Genomic DNA, 22,923 nt, shown 5'->3' with positions numbered 1-22,923 from the left:
CTTTATAAAAATGTATCGATCCATAACAATATAACAGGTAAAAAAATGACAACCGATCTATAAATGACAAAACAGGTAAAACGTTATCGGATATATTGAAAGTGTTGATACTTTATAAAAATGTATTTATCTATAATAATATAATAGGTAAAAAAATGATAAAACCGATTTATAAATGACAAAACAAGTAAAGCGTTATCAGATATATTGAAAGTGTCGATACTTTATAAAAATATATCGATCTATAACAATATAACAGGTAAAAAAATGACAAAACAGGTAAAGCGCTATCTGATATGTTGATAGTGTCGATATTTTATTATAAGTATCGACATTATTAGAATTTAAAAGAGAAGAAGTTATAGCGTTAATAAAGTATTGATATTTTATAAAAATATATCGGTCCATAACAATATAACAGGTAAAAATATGACAAAATCAGTCTCAAAATGACAAAACCAGTAAAGAGCTACTAGATATGTTAAAAGTGTCGATACTTTATTATAAGTATCGATACTTTTGAAATTTAAAAGAAAATATGCTATAGCGTCAATAAAGTGTCGATATTTTATAAAAATGTATCGATCCATAACAATATAACAGGTAAAAATATGACAAAATTAATCTCGAAATGACAAAATCGATAGAAAAAAAGTGTGCTTGTGTGGTATTTGTATTTCAGAATTTTCATTTTTTAATACAAAAAGTTAGATATTTTAAATAAAATTCAATAAGAAAAAAATAAAAACTTTACAGTAACAAAAGAATAACATTGGGAAACCCACCATGTTATCATTTTCTCAAAGAACAAAAATCCAGAAACATGTAAATTTACAATGTAACCGGTAAAAATATACTTATTAATTAGCAAATAAGTTTATATTATGTATCGACACTCTTTAAATATGTGTCGATATTTTTTCTCCAAAATGAAAGCAAAACGAGGTGCACGCATAAAAATGTCGATACATTTAAAATTGTATCAATCTCAAAAACATCAAAATCGATAATTATAATGTAATAGGTAAATTTACAATGTTACCGGTTTAAATATACATGTTTAATTAGAAAATAGGTCAATATAAACGTTACCTATTACATTATATAAGCGCTACCTAATATATTATTGTATTTGATAATATTTTCGATTAAATGATATAACATAATTGATCTAAATTTTAATCGACCATTTATTTAATAAATCACACTATTTTTTAACTGTTTTTTAGGCGTCGCGTAGTAAAATTTCACCTTATCAAAATATAAAATATTTCCTCTTGAAAAGATATCGGCGTACTGTCGAGTTAAAGAACCAACTACGCTTTTTTTAATTAATTATAAAATTCATTCTCTTCTGCCTTTAGCATTTATATTAATTTTTTCCTTCTCGGAGTGTTGGTAGAGGTGATTGGAATATGAAAAATTAAAATTTTGAGAAAATTGAAGTTAATCATTTATTTCATGTGAAAGTATTAAACATATATTAATAAATATTTTATATCAACCCGATAAAGATATTAGATTGATATAATAAATATTCATTCATATTATTATAATCAATATCTAGTTTGTGCAGGCAATGTTAGATTCTCGGGTTCATTTAATTTGTTAGGGGTAGTGGCGTTGGATCTCAATTTGATATTCATTTACGTTTGTAGCAGATTAGGGTAATAATTAATATTAAATAATAGCAAATTCGGGCAATAATTGTGGTAGTATTTTATTAACAACAATCAGGCTTTGTTTTTTTTTAATATTATTTCCTAATACTGATGAGTGCACAGTGACATCAGGTGCGGCGCATTGATCTTATCATTATGTAACGTTAAAAAATAAAAAGCTAAATCTTATGCTTATTGTACTCTTCTAACTATTTTCGTAATGATTTTTTTAGGTTCCACAGCGAGATTAGTCATTAATAACTTTTTTAATAAAGAAATTAGTGAGAGATACAACGGTAAAAATAAGATGTGAACGAAAATCTTCATACTAGTAAAAATTATTAACAAAACATTTATATATGTTTCAAATGTTTGAGATTATAACATGTATTACCTTATATATTCAAAGCTTTATTGAGTTAACTAAATTATTTTATAACCGTGTAAATCTTTTTATTTTATTATGCTATAGTAGATAAATTATAATATATGTAAATAACTAAAAAAAAGTATGAATGAATAAACATTGAGAAAGGGTCAAAGCCATCGGACATCTAATGTCATCTTTCTTTCAGGATTCATTGATTGCACGAAGAAAACATGTAGAAATTTAGAGGCCAAGAAAGACACACGTAGATAGATAATACGTAATCAAAATACTACAACCTTTATTTTTATTTAAAAAAAATCAATTTTAATCCGATAATCAAAACAGTTGTTATTATCATTATTACTTAAATTAAATTAATCTCTCTTTTTAAAATTTGAAGCTATGTTTCCCTTAAGTACTGGTTTTTTTTATGCGTTGCAATTATACTACAGTCCTATGTATACTCACGATGTAAGTAAGAAAATAAAAATAACATAACAAGAAAATGAGTGCAAATAACAAAAAGGAGATTGAGAATAAATTACTTTATTATTGCATTTTAAGTAATGATTATCAATGAGATAGAACATAAATGATTGAATGATATTTTCTGAGAATTTGAGAAAAAATATAATAATTAATAATCTGAAAAAAATATCTATTCGCTTTAGTGAATATTGATGATTTTTAATTTTGAAAAGGATTAGAAAGATTTCGTGAATTGAGTTTTTAATCGTGAACCTTTATGTTAATATTGTGACAATAAACATTTGATTCATTGGTTAAAAAATAAATTTATTTTTTTAATTTAAATTTCATATTGAATACAAAATTTTTAAACATGACATTGAATTTTTTTAAAAAAATTAAAATCCTATAAACCAAATAAAATCTCGATCGAACTTTCAAATCCAAGTCAGAAATACAAACTATTAGGATCTAATTATATACAGTTTGTGCTTACAAAAATTTTAATGTATAACCCAGGGTCTTTAGGATGCAAACCTTGCATTTAACCACTAGGCCAACTTAGATTTTGAAAACAATTGTAACACAAATCGTATATATTAAACTGCTGTTGAAATTAATTTTAAAATCATAAATAATTCAGGGACCAATCATCAATTTTACCATTATATTTTTCTCTCCTACTGCATTTCATCTTCAATCTCCAAACCCTAAAAACCTCACCGCAGCGGTGTTACTCTAAGTCTTATAAATTCGGTGATATCTGATATAATTTATCCTTATTTTTAAAGCCAAATTACGAATTTAAAAGCTACACTTTTTTATTTGGTTTAACGTATTGTTTAAAACTAAGATTTGTTTTATGTTTATATTTCAATTATTTTGATATATATATTAAAATGTTACATATTTAATATTTAAATTTGATATTTTTATCAATGTGGTACATATTTTAAGGATATTAATTGAATAAGACAAGTGCGAGACGTTCTTACATTACCCATCCCATCCCGCGACCTCATGTAATTGAGTATAAAATTTAAAATCATCATGTCCTACAACTCACAAGATTAAAATTATTTTTGTCCTGTCATTTAAGTAGGTCCCAATACTTAAATTTTTGTTATATTTATCATTATCAGTTAAATAAATATAAACTATTTTTTTATATAAACAAAAAAGTATGAACTATATATCTTCTGGATTCCCCATATATGAGATATTTCGACTATTATTATTAAAAAGAACCCATCGCTACCCTTTAATTAATAAATAAAAATAAAACTTCAATATAAATTTTTTTTTAAAAAATCCTTGCATAATATACATATACAAAAAATAATGTGTGGCAGGAGGGGTGGAGATAAGGTCAAATTCACTCGTGTCTCACTACCCACGACATTTTTAATTTTGATCTCATCCCACTCGTGAAATTTGTATAAATTTACGTTCAATTAAATACGAAGCACCAGGGGCGTAACTGAGGATGTGCAAGGTGCGCGACCGCGCAGTACTCTAAAAAATAGGGCTCCTAAATCAAGTATATCTATCAGTTGTTGTCATTAAGAAACCCTAAAAAATAGAGGTCCCAAAAAATAAGAGCCACGAAATCAAGTATATTTATCAGTTATTGCCATTAAGAAGTCCCAAAAAATAAGGGTCCAAAAATAAGTTCGAGATCTAAAGGCCCCTTTATAAGAATTTATACAGAACCTCTAACAACTTAGCCAAGGCCATGTGAAGCACGACAATTATATGTGAAGCCCATCCCACCAACATTCTTACTTGTATGTTTTTCCTTTTAACCAATTTAACATTTAAATTTATTAAATATTGCACATTTGATACATGTATTTATTATACTAGTATCAAATATTAATAGAGATTCTACATTAAAATTTCTTATAATTTTTATTTGTTTCTAACTTATTTAATATAGAATATTTTGTATGACATCGGACAAATAAGAATATTAAATATGTAATAATATTAAACTTATTTATGGGTTTCTCTTATTTTCTCTTATTTTCTTTAGCTGTTAATCTCTTTTCTTTTTATCTTTGTGATCGATGGCTGTATCAATTTTGATATTGATTGTCGATAGTCGCTATTCATTATTTTTATTACTTTATTATACCATATCTTTGTTTTTTTTATTATTTTATTCTTAATATTTCTGTCTTTTTGACATGTAATTTTATGCCTTTATGACACGTTTTTCTCTGTCTCCATGATACGTTTTCGGTTGTTTGAGTGTTATTTTCGTTTATCTTTTTTTCAAGGTTAGATTTGATATCGTCACGACTGATCGAGATGACGCTTGTTTGTTATCATGATGATTTCCTGCTTTGGACTCTCTAATTAAATTTGGATATGCGATTTGCGTTCGTGGATAGTATTTTCACATCGTTTGATTATGATTTGTGGTTTGTCGGTGGACTTTCAATAATTTTATTCCCTTTTGTGGTTTGTTTGTCAATATGGTCAGATATGTTTGTATTTACCTTGTATGGTTCTTGTGTGATCTTAAGGGGTTAGTTTTCTTGTGTTTAGGAAAATATTCTTATCTTGTGTATAGTTTACAGTGGTTGTAAACCTTCATTGTAATTTGAATGTTTTCTATTTTTAATAAAATTAACGACTTCTATAAAAAAATATTAAATTTATTAAAAAACATATATATATATATGATAAATTCAAACATCAAATTAATTAAAAAACATAATATATCTATAAAAATGGTAAAAAATATTCATAAGTTAGAGTGAATACAAGATAATATATATTCATAAACTCTCAATCATTTGATAATGGATACTCATACCTTAACATAATCAATGCTCGAAATTAAAACCTCAATACATAACAATAATCCCTTAATCATTGAGGCTGCTCAATTCGTATATAAATGCGATATATTTAAATATGAAATGATATGTTAAACTTTTTATTTTAATAATAATAAAAAATAATGACGATATAAAAGAAGTAATACTCCGGCGAAGCCCATCAATCGTTTCCAAAATATCTTGCAAAGTTGCAAGCTACTTGTGGTTGGAATGCGAGTGCCCCACTCCACTCTGTTTACAACATCTCCGATGAATTATATTTAACCCCAAATTGCCAAACCTTTGTTTCCATTAAAATTCAAAACTTATATTTATTAAATATTATTTTTTTGAAAGATTAAATTTATTAAGTATATGCTAGATTCTTTTGTCTGTCTCTTTTACAATCACAAATATTATGAATTTATAATTATTTCATTCAGTATTATTTTTAAAACACATTGAATAGTTTTAATGATAAAAAATGTTATTTTTTAGAAAAGATTCGAGTTTAAATAGCTATGTTTACGGATTGTGTCTAGAATAATTATAATATAATATTGGTTTAGAATTTTATTTAATCTATTCACATTGAGTTGGTGCATCATCCCCGTTTAATCATTTATTTCTCTAATTAAGCTTAATATTTTTTTTAAAAAAAAGTAGCTAATCAATTAGCATTGATTAGAAATTAATTGTCAACTACTCTTTTGATTTAGTGATATATGGTGAGTTACTTATAGTAGGCGGATCATTATTATGAGTTTCCAACCCAACGAATCCCCTCCCTCTATTTCTTCTTCAAATAGCCCAGAACAAGTAAAAAGAAGCTTGTAATCTTAACACCCAGAAGCATTATTTAATTTTGATTAAAATAGGTGTTTGAATTTGTGCTATTGTTTTGATTAAGGTGATGGGATTGAAGAACAAGAAATAAATAAATTAAAGCTGATATGTTTTCGGCGGTGTTAGCAGGATTAAATTGAGTCGCCATTGTTGGATTTGAGAGCTTGAGTCATTTTGAAGACACTGTAAGGTTCCGGAGCTGCCATTGATGGAATCAGCACCGTCGTTTAAAAGGGCTCGGCCGCGTGGGAGTGGAAACCAAGTACCTTCGTGCTCCGTCGATGGTTGCACGGCAGACCTCAGCAAATGCAGGGACTACCATCGACGCCACAAAGTATGCGAAATCCATTCCAAAACCCCTAAAGTTTCGATTAGGGGTCAAGAGCAACGTTTTTGCCAGCAGTGCAGCAGGTAAACTATTATAACTTGCTTTATGCAGATTCAAGATATTTGGGTATTTTTCCTTTTTGATTTAATGTTTATGATTACGATTTGTTTATCTTAATGCTTGCTTTATGCACCATGAAAGGGAATTGAGTTACTAAATGTTCTCATGTGATTTCCTCCTTTGTAAGATTCCGTCTCATGTTTTTGTTCTTAGCTTATTTCATTTGATAAATGATTTAGAGTTTTGTTTCTGGTTAATGGATTTTATTAGGTTTCATTCCTTATCGGAGTTCGATGAAGTGAAACGGAGCTGCCGGAAGCGTCTTGACGGTCACAACCGACGGCGGAGAAAGCCTCAACCCGATGCGCTATCAGTAAATTCTATAAGGTTTCTTCCAAATCACCCTGCTACTAGATATGTACCATTCAGTAGTCCCCAAATGTTTTCCACTACATCCATGACCGATTCTTCGACCGGAGTGATACAATTCGAATCTGATACAAGTTCGTCGTTAAACTTCGGCAGTCGAAATAGCTCGATCATCGGATCCACATCTCTCAACTACAATGGAGAAAAGCAATTCTCATTCTCACACCGTACTAATTGGACACTCCCTGGAGTGTCTGTTTGTCAACCATTTATCAATACCAATCCTTCATCAAGCAATGTTGGTAGCAGCCGGAAAATGTTCTCGAATGCGCTAAATCGAGCCTTCGAGTCCAACCGTGCTCTCTCTCTTCTGTCATCGGAACCGGCTGAGACTCAGGAGATTAGTTTGAGCCCCATGGTGCAGTCAGGCACACCTCCACCCTTGATCCCAAGCTTGCAAATAAGGATGAGCAAGTAGGAACCGGGCATTCAGGGTCATCCGCAAGTGGCACTCAACATACACTTTCCTTCTCATGGGAGGAAAATATATGAAATTCCCTTCACCCTTGGAATCAGAATGTTTTGTTGCTAAAGCAGAGGCATTTCCTTTTTGGAATCATTATGTAGCCCTTGTTTAGGTGAGTTCCCTGTGATTTTTAAACCTTTTGACTTATGTAAATGAATCTGACTTGAACGAATAAAGTTATGTTCGTATTTATTTGTTTATTTTAAATGTATTCATGCTCGGTTCTTGTTCGTTTAAATGTTCAAAATGGTGCTCGCTTTATTTATTTTTGAAGGTGTTTATGTTCAGTTTATGTTCGTTTAAATTTTTAGAATCATGTTCTTATTCGTTTAGTTAATTTTAAATGTGTTTGTTTAGTTTTTACAAACATATTTATTTGGTGTCTCACACCTAACACTAAAGCCAAATAAGTATGATGAAATTACGTCATTAATCCTTAATTTTCTTATACTTCATAGTTTAAACTCTTAAAGTTCACCTTATTTTAATTTAGTCTATATCTTCAGCAATATTTCATTTTTTTAAATGAACCAATTAATGAGCTTGTCCATTAACGAGTTTATAAACGAGCCTATAAATGAGTTTGTCCATGAACAAAAATGAGCTGAACACACCTATGTTCGAGTATGTTCATTTATTAAATGAATATTTTTTATTTATACTATTTTATTTAGCTTAATGAATGAACGTTATATGAATAATTCACGAACAATTATCGAATGCTCTTTTCATTTCCACTCCCAAATAATTCACATTATTTGAAATAATGATAAGAGTATCTGGTGATTGAATAAGTTTAATTTCAAAATTTTTGTTCGAATCAAACTCAATTATTTCAGTTTCGAAGAGAAATTTATTTTATTAATTTATAAATTGAAAATTTCAGATTTTGAAGTGAATCATTATAAACTATAAAGTAAGAGTTACATGTACTATATAATAACTTAACATTAAGTGGATTTTAATACAAATCAAAGTTGAAAGTAGTTAAAAAAACCCCCATAAAATGACTTATTTTAATGAAACTCTCATCCTTCCCTCTACCAATTATCATTCTTTTTGTCTTTCAAGAATTTTCCATTGAAACCCAGACATGCCCCTCATAAAGCATAATAATTACTGAAAGTTAGGAGTGCGATTTCAACACTTGATTTAGAAAATTAGTATAATTATCTTCTTTTAATAGTTTAAGGTAATTACAAGGTAATGTATGTTTATAATATTTTTTAACCATTGACAATATACACATTCTATATGGACGCAATTGTTCAAATCCAAAATTTTAAAGGAAAATGACATTCCCTCTACCACTGATATCATCCGATGGATTCTAATATAATTATCTTAATACCTCTTAAGTTGGGGTTTTCTAATATATGAAAGGATGGACTTGTTTTAGTTAGGTAAAATGCCTAAATGTGGTTACCAATTAATTTCTAAGAATTAAATGTTGGGTTTCTTAGACGCGTAAGTTTCCTTTTTCGTCAAAAAGAAGAAGAAGAAGGAGAAGAAATTCCTGCTTTTAGGTAAACCGCAGAGCTTGACTAAGTTCGAATTAATCAATGCCGATTGGGCTTAAGAAATTCCCATGAAGTTCATAGTGCTCTGCTTTACAAACAACATATCACAGACCTGGAAAAGCAAACCATTCTTTTTTAGTATTTTGGTTCAATTAGTTTTGAGTATTAAGTAAACATATGGTTGAATTAATTTATTAATCGTTAGTCGGTTAACAAAGCGTTATCATTTATATAATCGTTAGTCATTGTAGTGATCATACGTGCTCTTTTGAGTTTTGATCCATCTTGAATTTATGTTATTGTATTAATTTCTACCTGTATACACTCAACCTTGATAATTGATTCAAAAATAATAATGATACTATCAGGGGTGAAGACATGACTGAACTATCAGGGGGTACGTTGTTCAATTTTGAAACAAATAGGATCTTTAAAATTGAATAAACCATAAAATATAAAGGAGTTTTGGTTTAATTTCACTAATTCTAAAGTTGAAGGGTCTTAAATGGTAATAAAACCAAAAATATTTGGAGGTGAAGATATAATTTCATTTTAAAATTGAAAGAATCTTAAAAAATCAAGTAAACCGTAAAATTTAAAAGGATAGGTTCTCCATGGTAACGATTTCAAAAATATTAATGAACTAAAAATAATTATACCGATAAAATTTGGGAGACAATTGCCCCTTCCACTTATAATGTAGGTTCGTCTTTAGATGACATGTTAACAACATCAACCCTATGTATATAAAGTATTAATAGGGATGGGCATGAGTCGGGTTTTTGGTCCACCCGACCCGAGAACAACCTGATATTTTTTTAAAATCCGACCTGATCGGTCGGGTTGAAATCCATTGGATTCGGGTTGAGTGTCCATCCCTAAGTATTATCCTATATATATATATATATATGTGTGTGTGTGTGAAATATTCATGGATCTTTATATAAGATACTATATTAACTATATTAAAATTTTAACATTTTATTTTATATTCGTGTTTGAAAAAAATAACAACTCAACTGTTTTTGAGACGTTGAAGGTTAAATTTAATTAAAATAATGATTAAATTAATACAATTATAAATATTAAAGATTAAATTTATCATTATATTTAACAAAAACCGAAATTAATAAGTTAATTGGTTTGAGGAAATATTATGGATGAAGCTTGGAATTACTTATAAGAAAGGCACTAATCAAGAAAACCATTTGGAAGCCTACAAATTTGGTCAAAATAAGAAGAAAAATTTCTAATTGTTGGTCTAAGAAACTTGAATTCACCAGAAAAAGGTACTTATGACAACGAAATTCATCTACCTGAAAAAAGAATTAGAATGATTCTTATTCAGTTACCCCTACATTTTTCTCGAAGGTCCATATATTTGAAGAAAATTTATTTATCTTACCTAAATATTTTAGGACATAATAATTTGGAAATTTTAAAGTTAAAATTGGTGTCACAAATAAAATTTGATTTAATATGTATTACGATATATATATATAATTTTTATTTTAATATATTTCTATACATAAAATTTTGATTTTTATATTAAAATAAACTTTAATTTTTCTAAATCGTATACATTTAAAAGAAGAAAATAAAACACATATCTTAATATTAAATAAACATTATTGTTTATGCACACAATAAGTAAACATAAAATAAAATGTGTAGCTAATGATGTAATATTTTTTTATTAAGGTGTCACAATGTAACATAATTAACTACTCCGTGATTAAAATGAAAGAAATCGATAATATAAATGATCAAAATATTTATTTAAAAAATTAACAATCAAAATAAGATACATAAAAAATAAAAGTGATATCTAATGTAGAATACTATAATAATAATAATAATAATAATAATAATAATGTTTAAGTTAACAATTAAGTTGTAAAAGAAGAGTATTATTAAAGAATGCCCTTATATTATAGTATCCTTATCCTCTCTTAACTAATTTTCTTTTTATTAATCTAGGGTTATTAGAGATGGTAGTATAAGTTCTAAAGATTCTTGATCATTTGATAATATACACTCAAATACTCTAGCAATCGTCAATCGTTGATACTCGAACCCGAGATTTCTAGAAATAACAATAATTTCTTTTAATCACTAAAATAACTTGATTTGTGCCTCTCCTAAGTATTTTTAACTGCGCATTTAGACCAAAAAAAAAAGATAACATGGTATAACAAAGTCAAAACAGAAGTAAATGTTTCTAGAAACAAATGGATAAGTGCAAAATGTTAACAACTCCATACTTTGCTAGCATATATAAGTATTGTGTCAAGCTTGAGAATGAGTTTGATATAAAGTATAAATTTCAAATAGGAATGAATCGAGGGGAGTCAGCGAAGATAATCGTCCCTCTTAAAATTTTTATATAATATACTTTAAATATTTTTTTGCATTTTTTTACTAATTTATTTTTGTTCTTTAAATTTTAGAAGTTTATCTTCCTTATAGTTTCAGAAGTTCATCTCATTAACATAAAATCTCGTGTTCGTTCATAGTCCCAATAAATGCTGAAAAATAGCCGTACATTCGCATAAAGAGAAACAAGTCATGAAACATCAAATAAAGCTAGCAAAAGATAATGAAGGGGGGGAGAATAAGGTTCTGTGAAGAATAGGAAAAGTCATTTTAAAAATTCTTGAGGTCTTTTTCAAGTCATTATATGGCCCTCCACAAACATTCAAAGGGTGACTCTTTTTGGGACAAACCCAAATTTATGGGCCTTGACTTATTACCTGACCAGACCATAAGCCCAATATCAAAAGAACATAGCACACTCCTACAAGTTTAGACGTAAGTTCTCTTTGCTCCCAATTTCTTGCTTTCGACTTGTAGCAACAATGGATTAAGGGGTTGGTTTGAAAATTTTAAATTCTTATATAATTTAAATGTTACTTACTCATCTCAAAACTCGAAGCAAGGAACAATAAACAAGCTTCTTCGTTCGCAAAGCATTCAATAATTACAGCATTCGATTGTCTGAGTGCTTTGAAAAGAACTAAAAGCGTCTAAAATATTTTAAAAATCAAAATTAAACTAATTATTTGTATAAATGTTGAGGGGTTATTTTGTGATTATACCAATCATAAAACTAAAAGCGTAGGATTCAGAAGTCGTCTGTGGTAGGTGATAAAGACCTCCAACCCCACCAGAGGTGACTTGCACAAAGAGGAGTATCCAAAAATGGAAAGATGACCACGTGTCAACCTGTTGACATCGATAGTGTCTTCCTAAAAAAGGATATCAAAATCTGACATTTGCTGATTGACACCTTCAATTATTTACCTTTACCCATTGGATCTTTCGATTCACTCCTTTTAAACTGGACCCCAACTCGAACACCGCGACTCAGTTTCCGGTTCATGAACCGGTTCCGGCGAAAAACATTTAAGCCGTTGAAAACCATCTCTTTCAAATGGGCCAGAGCGATTGATGTAAATAAAGGCACAGCGAGATTGGTTAGATATCGCTTTCAAAATTGAAAAAATAAAAACAAATTTTTTGTCTCCATTGAATATTGATAGGGAGTGGTAAACTTCTCTCCCATGCTCTTTTGCCTTTGCCTTTATAATCCCCTTTTGTTTATTTAAAAATGTAGCTCAATCAAGGGCGCATCTTAATTTGTATAGGTGGAAATTTTAATAAGAGTGATTGCCATATAATTAAATTATGAAAAAAAGAGTAAATATATCGATTTGATTCAGTAAAATTTGATTGATTAAAAATAAAGATTAAAAATCGTAGATGAGACCAACGAGTTGTAATAGTTATCATTGATTTATTCTTTCTGATTTGAACGGAGAATCACAATCAATTGTTTATGGAAGAATTGCATGCAGTTAAAATAGTTCGACTCAATTTTTAAAAGAAAATAGTTGACGATGAAGAAGATTAACACCCATAAGACCCTTTTCTACATGTTATAGGGGTTTATATATTGATCTTTATTGTTGGTATCAAGCACGAGACCATGATAATTATTCGTAAGTTGACAGATAATGAATTGCATATCACATGAACGTGTCAAGGTATTGAAGCAAATTGAGGAGATCTACGAGAGGTATAAAAGAGTATAGAAAACTAAATTTATAACTTATACATAATGTAAGAACTAATAGCAGAATTTAACACATAAGGCTAAACAGTCCTCAATAAAATAAAATGTTCCTCGTACTTCCCAGCAAAGGTTATCTAACCTAAATACAGCATCCCTTCTGATTTTATCCAAAACGTGGGAAATCTATTGCCGTCGAAAAGGATATTTTGTTTTTGTCGAATTTGAATCCTATTGTTTCCTCTCATTTGACAAGTGCAAAGCTTACCCGAAAAGGTCTCGATGCCCACTGGATCGGTTTCTTTGTATCCCTCACCCTCTTTCATCTTTGCAGGAAATTGGTGATGCTTTTTATTACCATATAAATGAATGAATGAATGTCGTGCTTATGCTAAAAAAACCCTTACCTTTGTTTCGTGGAACATCAAAATCCTTACTAAAAACGGTTTTACATGCATCAAAATTACTACTAACTATTCATATGTGGAGTGAGTTTATTATCAAGTTCATAACCCTAGTTTTCCAACAGAAACATGGACCGTATGTAATAAGATGCAATGGTGAACAAAAGTAGGAAAAAATTGCAATTTCATGCACAAATATCATTGACATCACTTGTTATTAACACATAGTTGAATATAAGTACAAGTGTCGATCTTTAAATATATGATCAATTCAAGGGACGATAATTATGTTTGTAACAATGTCTTTGAATTCAAGACTTATCCAAGTAATATTGACCGAGACTTAACTCGATTGATATCTCCTAGTGTTCCAACATTACAAAAATCATTGATTGTACTTGTTATTAACATATAATTGAATACAAGTATAAGTACTGATTTTTAAATATATGATCAATTCAAAGAACAATAATTATATTTATAACTGTACGTGTTTATATTTAAAACTTCTTTGAACCCAAACATTTATTTGAATTAATCACATCTACAAAAAAAGAACTTTTTTAATTGCTTGGAAAATGTACAAAGATGATTAAGAAATTAATGTGAGAGCCGCATTTAGCAAGATTCTTCCTTAATTCCTTCAAAACTCTCCAACCTTTGAACTAATAAATATTTATATAAATTTTTTTTCAGATTTTCTTATCTCGCTCAGTAATATTGCTTCGACTCTAATCATGCAGTTTTCATTATTATATTATTAAAGTTATGGATTTGACTCAACAACTGGAGTAACCTCACCATGCAAGGCCACTGTATACAATACTAAGTTAAACTTATTATAGTAAAAATCAAGGTTTTTTAATTAATTGCTTTACTATTTTTAATCTTTCATTACATTGTTAAGAGCTTAAGTATTATTAGCGTTTTAGATCCTGTTTTGTTTTTAACCAAATCATGATTACGTTATACCAGGATTGTTGCAAAGAATATTTTAAGACAAGGATTTGTCTTAAAAACAAAAATACAACCGAGAGATTCGGACACGGAAAGCTGAGCCCCACAGACGCTCAGAAGGGTAATTCCGTAAATATAAGGCGAGATATTACCCTTCTTAAGGTTAGGTCACACGATTGCCCGAACCCTAAAATGGTCCAGTTGGGTCATTACCAAGTCTATCTACTTCTCCTTTCGACACGTAGCACTGTGACGGTACCACTTTGCATTTATTGGTTAAGGTTTTCCCGGCTTCTTCGTCTTTGACTGCTCTTCTTTTTCCAACCCTTGGATCAACCATCCAACGGCTGAACCTTAACTGAAAAGTACATAAATTAGGTTCCTTTGGAGATACAAAGGAAAATCCTTTCTTTTAGTGTGTAAAACAAAGCAAAATATTTTGTTTTTGGCTTTGAATTTTGATTAGGACCAGATATTGTAAAAGGAGGCTATTAGTCTATGTAAAGGGTTAATAAAGTTCAGCAAGAACATCAGAAGAAACATAGTTTTTGTTTTGTTTTCTCGGGAAAAACAAAGAAAATGGGGAGAGGTAGGGTTGAGTTGAAGAGGATTGAGAACAAGATTAACAGGCAAGTGACTTTTGCTAAGCGAAGGAATGGGCTTTTGAAGAAAGCCTATGAGCTTTCCGTTCTTTGTGATGCTGAGGTTGCTCTCATCACCTTCTCCAATAGAGGAAAACTGTACGAGTTTTGCAGTAGTTCAAGGTATATCACCAAAACAACTAAACCTTTTTTTCTTTCTTTCTTTTTTGGTACCCTCTCTCTCTCTCTCTCTAAAGCCAAATCAAAACACAAATACCACAAAGGGTTGTTTTTGTTTTTGTCAGAAAACAAAGCAAGTTCTCTCTCTCTCTCTCTCTCTTGCTTGTTTTGAATTCTGACTTTTGGATGTTAAAGAGGGTTGAAACGATGGGATTTTTTCTGTTTTTAGGTGTTGAATTTTCGAGAGAAAATTTTGAGGAAAAGAGTGACAGATTATGAAATAAAGTTGTGTTTTTGAGATTTTCCGTTTCGGTGAATGCCTTGGCGTTTATGGCAGGGCCTGAGTGTTTTTCCTGTTCTTGTTGATGTTAGATCTGCAATTCTAAAACATCAAACACAAGATCACTGTTATGTTGTCTTTCTTATTTGATCTTTTCGCTTTATCAACCCTTTGTTTCCTTTCCATTTTCTTCCTCTATCACCTGATTTTCTTCTAAGATTTGTTGCATATTAGCTTCGAACTTCACGAATCAGTTCTTTTTCTTCCTTTCTTTAATTCATCTCATTCAAGCTTTGTTTAGATCTTTATTGTTTTCCCTTATATTATAAATCATGTATGTTAATTTCTTTTATAACTTCTAATTATTACAATAATCAGCTCATAATTAGGATTTTATTTCAAAGTTTTGGACTTCATACATCTTTAAAGCTTGATGATCGATTTCGGTCTGATTTGTAAAGAAAAAAATAAAGCAAAAGAGATGAAAATCCAACGGATACCTGTTAGAGATGTTTACGAACAAATCAAAACAGGAAAGACAAGCAGGAGACTTCACCACTGTCGTTTCTGTTTTTCAGATATGTCTTTTCTTCTTCTTAGAAACGAACTTCCTTTCTTTCCGATGGATTATATTCTTCCACTTTCTTTGTTTCTGGGAATTATAATATTATTATCCCAATCACTCGAGAGTAGATGGAGACTTCTCCATGAATGCTTCTGAATTTCCTAGGGTTTTGATTTTCCCAAAGCTGCTTCCCTCAGTAAATTAGGGTTTTCAACTTTCAATTATTTCAGGTTAAATTAAGCTGTAAACACCCAAATATCTCTTAGATCTAAAGTACAATTATATGTAATCATTTTAAGTTTTTGTCATTTGTTCAAATAGAATTTTTTTGTCATTTACCAAATTAGATATTTGTTTTGACGGAAAGAAATAGTTTAAAGACTTAAAATAAAAAGTCATAATTTAAGACTTATTTTGATCAAAATAGTTTAGAAACTTAAAGTAAAAAAATAGTTTAAGCCTAAAAATAATTATATGTTCCTAAATTTCGAATGCAATATAGTGATTACCTTAAAAACTGTTACAATGTGATCATTACACTGTGTTGCAATTGCAATCTAGTATTTCCTAATTTCCATTGCTGTCATAATTCCACTTGTCTAAAATTTTAATTCACAGGATTGTATGGGTTATTATGTGTTTACGAATGTCTTTGAACGAACATTTAATGATCTATATGTTTATATAGCATGATGAAAACATTGGAGAGGTACCAGAAGTGCAGCCATGGAGCTCCAGAGACAAATGTTTCAGCTAGGGAGGCTCTGGTATTCCTATTCTCTGCAACTTTTATTACAAAACACCACTTGGGTTTTGGTTATTCTTTGTCATTTAGTAACTCATTTTGTTTCTCTTTGGAATTGAGGCACGCTTAAGCAGATTAGTAAGCGGGGCTGGATCGAGGGGTTGGTTAGCAATAGTCTCCGTCAAAATTTTAAGTTCTCGTATAATTCAAATATTTTACTTACATTTTCTATTGATAATCTAATTTTGTCACCTAAATTTTTATAAATTCATTCCCTAACATATAATCCTAAATCCGTTCCAACCAGTAAACTTGCTCTTTTCTCTTATTCAACAATATTATCGAAAAGGGGATGACCAAAAGCATTAACTTGGGCAAATGCTATACCAGAACACTTGCTGAGAACAGTCTTTGCTTGTTCATTTACAGCATTAACTTCGTTCTTTTAATGTAATTTGATTTCAATTGTCTATATTTAGTTAGATTAAATGTGGTTTGGCTTCGTCTATCTCACCATATGAGATCACCAATAATACAAATCTATGGTATCTCATGTATTTTAAAATCCGGTATATATTAAAACTCGATATATCCCACAATATTTTCTCAATATCTAACATAATATGCATTTGGCATACATTTCTTGGGCTTGTGACGATTGAATTGCCCATGTCGTCAATGCTAAAACTATAGTGCAAATCTGAAGTTTAGTGGGAAATCAATGCATGCAGTAAATGAGATTTTGTTGTATAGGAGCTAAGCAGTCAGCAGGAATATCTGAAGCTCAAAGCACGCTATGAAGCCTTACAAAGGTCTCAAAGGTAGCCATTGAAATGACCCCAAATTGTTTGTAATTCTTAAACTAAATGCTAATGAAGCTGATGGAGATGATTCATTTATGTGGATTTGATTTATTTTGTTAGGAATTTACTAGGAGAAGATCTGGGGCCTTTGAGCAGCAAAGAGCTTGACTCGCTCGAAAGGCAGCTTGATTCTTCGTTAAAACTGATAAGATCAACGCGGGTACTTTGTCTCCATTCTCTACGTAAAACTTTTGTCTCTTAAACATGGAATTATGGATCTGATTTGAGTATTTCTGGTGTAGACCCAATATATGCTGGATCAGCTCACTGATCTCCAACGAAAGGTATTCATCCCATTAGCTTATTTTGACTTCTATTTAAAAAAAAAACACTTTAGCTATTCAAAGTTTCATTTTAGAGCAAAACGATCTCTAGTTAGATAGAAATCATTAGTTGATTAACGGTCAATAATTGTTGTTGACGTGACAAGTCCTACATGTTTAAAGTGACGGCGTGATAAATGTTATATATACATCAATGATGATGTTACATATACATCAATGATGATGTTACACAATCCACATGTCCAAGATGACGACGTAAAACATATCATGTGTCTAAAGTGATGAATTAATGCATACCATGTATATGTATATAAGTGATGACGTGACATGTAACACACACATATATATATTTATATATATAGGTTATGATGGGATATTTATGTTGTATATGTAAGTGATGTATTATGTGACACACATCATCACTTTGAACATATAAGATTCGTCATGCCAACGACAAGCGTTTACGTTAGTTAACTAACGGTTTTCTTCCAATAAGATGTATTTTTGCTCCAACATGAAAAGTTTAGGTCAAAGTGTTAAAAAATAGAAATCAAAGTAACTATTTTTTCAAATGTTAAAAGAGTGAATTTTGACACCTGCCTAAATTAATTACCTCTTTCACTAAATTAATTTTGACATCCTTTCTTTGATGCAGGAACACCTACTTAATGAAGCCAATAAGACCCTAAAACAAAGGGTAGGTGCCATTTTAACAGCTTTTAAGATTACCAAAAGATCATATTTAATGACTTGAGAGAACCGAGGGTTTTTGCAGTTGATGGAAGGCTACCAAATAAACTCGCTTCAGTTGAATCCAAACGCCGAAGATGTTATCGGTTACGGCCGACAACCAACCCATCAGCCTCAGGGCGATGTCTTCTTTCATCCACTGGACTGCGAGCCTACATTGCAAATCGGGTATTACATACTCGTATCCGTCGCTCACTACGAATTTAATTACGTAACAATAACATTCTACATTCTAAATGCCCGGTTGTGTTGGATTGCAGATATCAGCCGGATACCATATCGGCCGTCACTGCCGGTCCAAATGTGAATAATTACATGACGGGATGGCTACCATGAGTATGATACATGAAAAAAGAGATATAAGAAAGCATGCATGCATGCATGGTGTACGCATTCCTTTCATAAGAATATCAGCGCATTTTATCATCTGTTTGCATTGTTTTTTTTTATGAAACACATTGTGTGTAATGTCGTGGATTTAATAGTATTAACTTTCGTGTCTTTTTAATTAGGGTGCCACCATAAACACTGCGCATCTGTCTGTCTTTTGAGAAGTTTGATTCCTATTAAAATGTTGATTGCTTGTAACTTGTAAGAGATTCCGACTGAGTTTGATCTGCCTAATTTAGTTTAAATCAACATACAAAAGAAAATACTCTTTTTTTTATGAGAATAAATTTATTTCGAGATTGACAATTTATTCTTTCTAATTTAGATGAGAATTTACCATTGATGAGATCCCACAAAAGAAGTTTCAAAAGGTTGAATCTTCCATCATAATACCATCTATATCTCTAAGGTTACCAGAACTATAACCGGAGTCACCTTTCTTTCATCTCGAACCACCCTTCGCATAACTTCACTTGTCAATAAGATAATAATTGTTGGTCAGTATTTCTATACAAGAAAAATAAAAACATAATAAAAATATATATGAATGAAAGTGAAGGAAGTAGAGAGAATTTTTTTTCTTCCGATCGCGATGGAAAGATATTTATAATAATCCTAACTAATGATCTAAAATGTAAGATAATTATGATTATTTATATATGATTAAATTAAATATATTAATTTAGATTTTGTTATAATAGATTATGTGGATGTAACACCCTCATACATTACAGGTGATCCGATTCATTCTGGGGTGTCACATTAAGGCCATCGGAGCGACCCAAACTGAAGATCCTAAAAAATTTAAAATTTTTGTTAATCCATTTAAAACTGTAAAATAATTTATAGATGAAATACAAGTTCAGAAAATCATTTATATATTAAAAAAAAAGTTCAACAATATCCAGTAATGAAACAAGATTCAGACTTGAATATAAAAACAAAATACAACTTACATGCCCCGTAATTACATGCATCGTACTCCGCAAGCAACGCCGATGGAACTTCTTCACTGATGTCGATAAAAGCACAAGATTAAACTTTTTAACTTGAAATGGTAAGTAACAGAGTGAGCTTTGGGAAGCTCAATTGTAACATCCTCCATACCGGGTTAGTGATTAAAGTGTAAGATTTTAAAATGTCAGTGATCAAATTCAATTAATCGAAAAGTGAAGGAATTAATTAAAGATGTTGGGTAGGATGAATTATTAAGTGAATGAGAACTAAAAGGGTAAAAGGGTCATTGAGCAAAGGTAATAATTAAATAATAGATAATGGTATTATAATATCCAAGTGAAAGAAACAAGAGTTTCCAGATAACTCTTGAATCTTCTTTCTTCTTTAACGTGAAGAGCCCAAGCTAAGGTGAGTTTAATTTCTCTTGATTAATCCTTCAAATTCAAGCATGGTTTTAATTATGGAAGCCTTAAGAAAGATTATAGAAGGAAAAAGAGTTGTAGAAACTCAAAGAATTGTAAGTTAAGGGAGATTAAAGGTTAGAAGCCATTGAATGAAATATTGGATTAGAGGTCATAATAAGAATTTGAAGTTGGATTTGACTTGTTATCAAGCTAATTAAGAAGTATAAGGTGATAGAATTAAAGTTAGAACATGTTGGTATTTGAGTATGATTCTTGAATATCATGTAAAAGATAGGATTTTGAGTTTAAGGAAGTGATTATGGAGTAGAAACGAGTTTAATTATGTGTATGAAAGTTAGGAATATTAATGGAAGTGAAGTATGAGGTATGGAGCTGAAAATGAAGGGATTTTCGAGTTCAAAAATGTAATTCCGGGCTAGGGGAATCGGTACCCATTCAAGGGGAACCGATACCCCTTCAAGCGAATAAAATTTCCAGAATGCCATGGGGGAACCGATACCCCCACAGGAGGGAACCGATTCCCCCTAAAGGAAAATTGTAAATATTGGTTTAATAAGTTCGTTTAAGTTGCTAGTATCAAATTACAAGGTGTAGGTATCTAATAATTGTCTTAAAATGTATAATTATGTAGATTCAGAGCCTAAACGAGTTCCAGAATCATTGACAAGTAAGATCGATAAAAAGGGAAGATAAGAGATTGGAATGGACTAGTGAGGCCAGGTGAGTGCATACAAGTTAGTTTATGATGTTTAATGGAAATAAGACTTGCGACGAGTCTATTTCCTATATTATAATGCATTAATTTATGATCATAGGCATATGTTTGATTTGGGTGTATGTGCTATATATTACAATATGTGTTAAATGATTGTGTGAATACATGTATTGTGATAAGTATAGGAATTAATATGAATGGTCTATATGATTGCATGGGAATATGAAATAGGTTATATGATAAGTGGCCATACATGTTAATAGTATAAGTGATCAATTATAAGAATTTATATAATAGATTTATATGACTACATGAGAAAGGTGATGAGTTAAATAAGATTAGACTATAGAGTAATATGAGAATAATATATTAGTGAAGGGAATTGAGTATAAATGATGATACCAAACCATAAGATAAGTATTTACTTATAGGATAATATGATATTATATGAATATAATATATAACTTTATGAGGAAGAATTGGGTGTTATATGATTTAGGTATGAAAATGATCTATGCGTAAGTATATTACGTGATTATGTGACTATGTGTGAAATAGAGTAAACTAGGTAAGTATAAGATATGTAAATATATGGCTATGGAACAAAGTATGTAATAATACAATGTTATTTGATTTATGATTTTGATATGTGCACGGATACATGAAATGGATATATGTTACATGATTATATGCATGTTTGATATATGCTATGAGACATGCCCAATGTGAAATGAAATAAGCCAAGTGACTATATGAAATATGTGAGATATGAATATAAAATCATATGAGAAGTGAAAAGAATTACATGAAAATAGACTAAGTGATTACATGTATATGTGAAAGAAGCTATGAGCTTATATGAACATGTGATATGATATGGAATACATGGTTACACATACATATGGTATGTGACAGAAGAGAAATGACAAGTAATGTGAACTGTTAAATGACAATGCCCATGTTATGTGTCATGAGAGCTAGGGGTATAGTTGGCATGCCAAGAGTCGAGGGTCTATGTGGTCCTTCGGGACATATATGTATTCTTTGGAACATGTGTGAAGTCTGGTGAGACACATACTTGATCCCTAGTATATGTATATGATTCTTAAGGAATGATATGTGGTCCTTCGGGACATTGTGGTCCTTCGGGACATATATGTATTCTTTGGAACATGTGTGAAGTCTGGTGAGACACATACTTGATCCTTGGCATATGTATATGATTCTTAAGGAATGACATGTGGTCCTTCGGGACATTGTGGTCCTTCGGGACATATATGTACATGTGTGAAGTCTGGTGAGACGCATACTTGATCCCTAGTATATGTATATGATTCTTAAGGAATGATATGTGGTCCTTATGGACATTATTATATGGCACTACGGTGCAATTCTATGTGGCACTTCGGTGCATTTATATGAGCTATGGTGACAGCATTAGTGCACAACCTCCATAAACTCACATATCTATAGTTCTCACATATGTACATGGGCTAATCCAGAGATATGAACAAATATATGTTAGTGGTATGATAAATGTTATAGAAATGATATGATGTTGTGTGTGTATAGTGTTTGATTGAAAAGGTTAAGCATAAAAGTATGTGATTACATGATAAACTGTTAATGATGAGTTATGTGTATGTATGTATTTACTGTAATTAATCTGATATGATTTTATATGATACGAAGAAAGCATGTAATTTGGTATAACATGATAGAACAGAACATGCATGTATTGATATATGTTATAAAGAGCATTATAAGTTTTTATGCCTC

At 30.3% G+C, this 22,923-nt stretch overlaps 2 protein-coding genes across 2 annotated transcripts; both read left to right on the top strand.

Annotated features, from left to right (window-relative positions):
* The first annotated feature begins 6,116 nt into the window (after positions 1–6,116).
* On the top strand, positions 6,117–7,523 carry LOC120215334 (teosinte glume architecture 1-like). The gene is made up of 2 exons (XM_039213055.1): positions 6,117–6,584; positions 6,832–7,523. The coding sequence occupies exons 1-2, from the start codon at positions 6,382–6,384 to the stop codon at positions 7,406–7,408; spliced, it is 780 nt and encodes a 259-aa protein (XP_039068986.1). The 5' UTR covers positions 6,117–6,381; the 3' UTR covers positions 7,409–7,523.
* Positions 7,524–14,954: 7,431 nt separating this feature from the next.
* On the top strand, positions 14,955–19,170 carry LOC120215335 (agamous-like MADS-box protein MADS4). Its single transcript, XM_039213056.1, has 8 exons — positions 14,955–15,173; positions 16,704–16,782; positions 17,514–17,581; positions 17,684–17,783; positions 17,866–17,907; positions 18,563–18,604; positions 18,683–18,825; positions 18,918–19,170. The coding sequence occupies exons 1-8, from the start codon at positions 14,989–14,991 to the stop codon at positions 18,991–18,993; spliced, it is 735 nt and encodes a 244-aa protein (XP_039068987.1). The 5' UTR covers positions 14,955–14,988; the 3' UTR covers positions 18,994–19,170.
* The last annotated feature ends 3,753 nt before the right edge of the window (positions 19,171–22,923 follow it).

This window comes from Hibiscus syriacus, unplaced genomic scaffold (genome assembly GCF_006381635.1).
Source record: "Hibiscus syriacus cultivar Baekdansim isolate YM2019G1 unplaced genomic scaffold, ASM638163v2 tig00110114_pilon, whole genome shotgun sequence".
Lineage (NCBI taxonomy): Eukaryota > Viridiplantae > Streptophyta > Magnoliopsida > Malvales > Malvaceae > Hibiscus > Hibiscus syriacus.
Note: the sequence above shows the minus strand (reverse complement) of the source record. Positions and strands in the feature narration are given on the sequence as shown.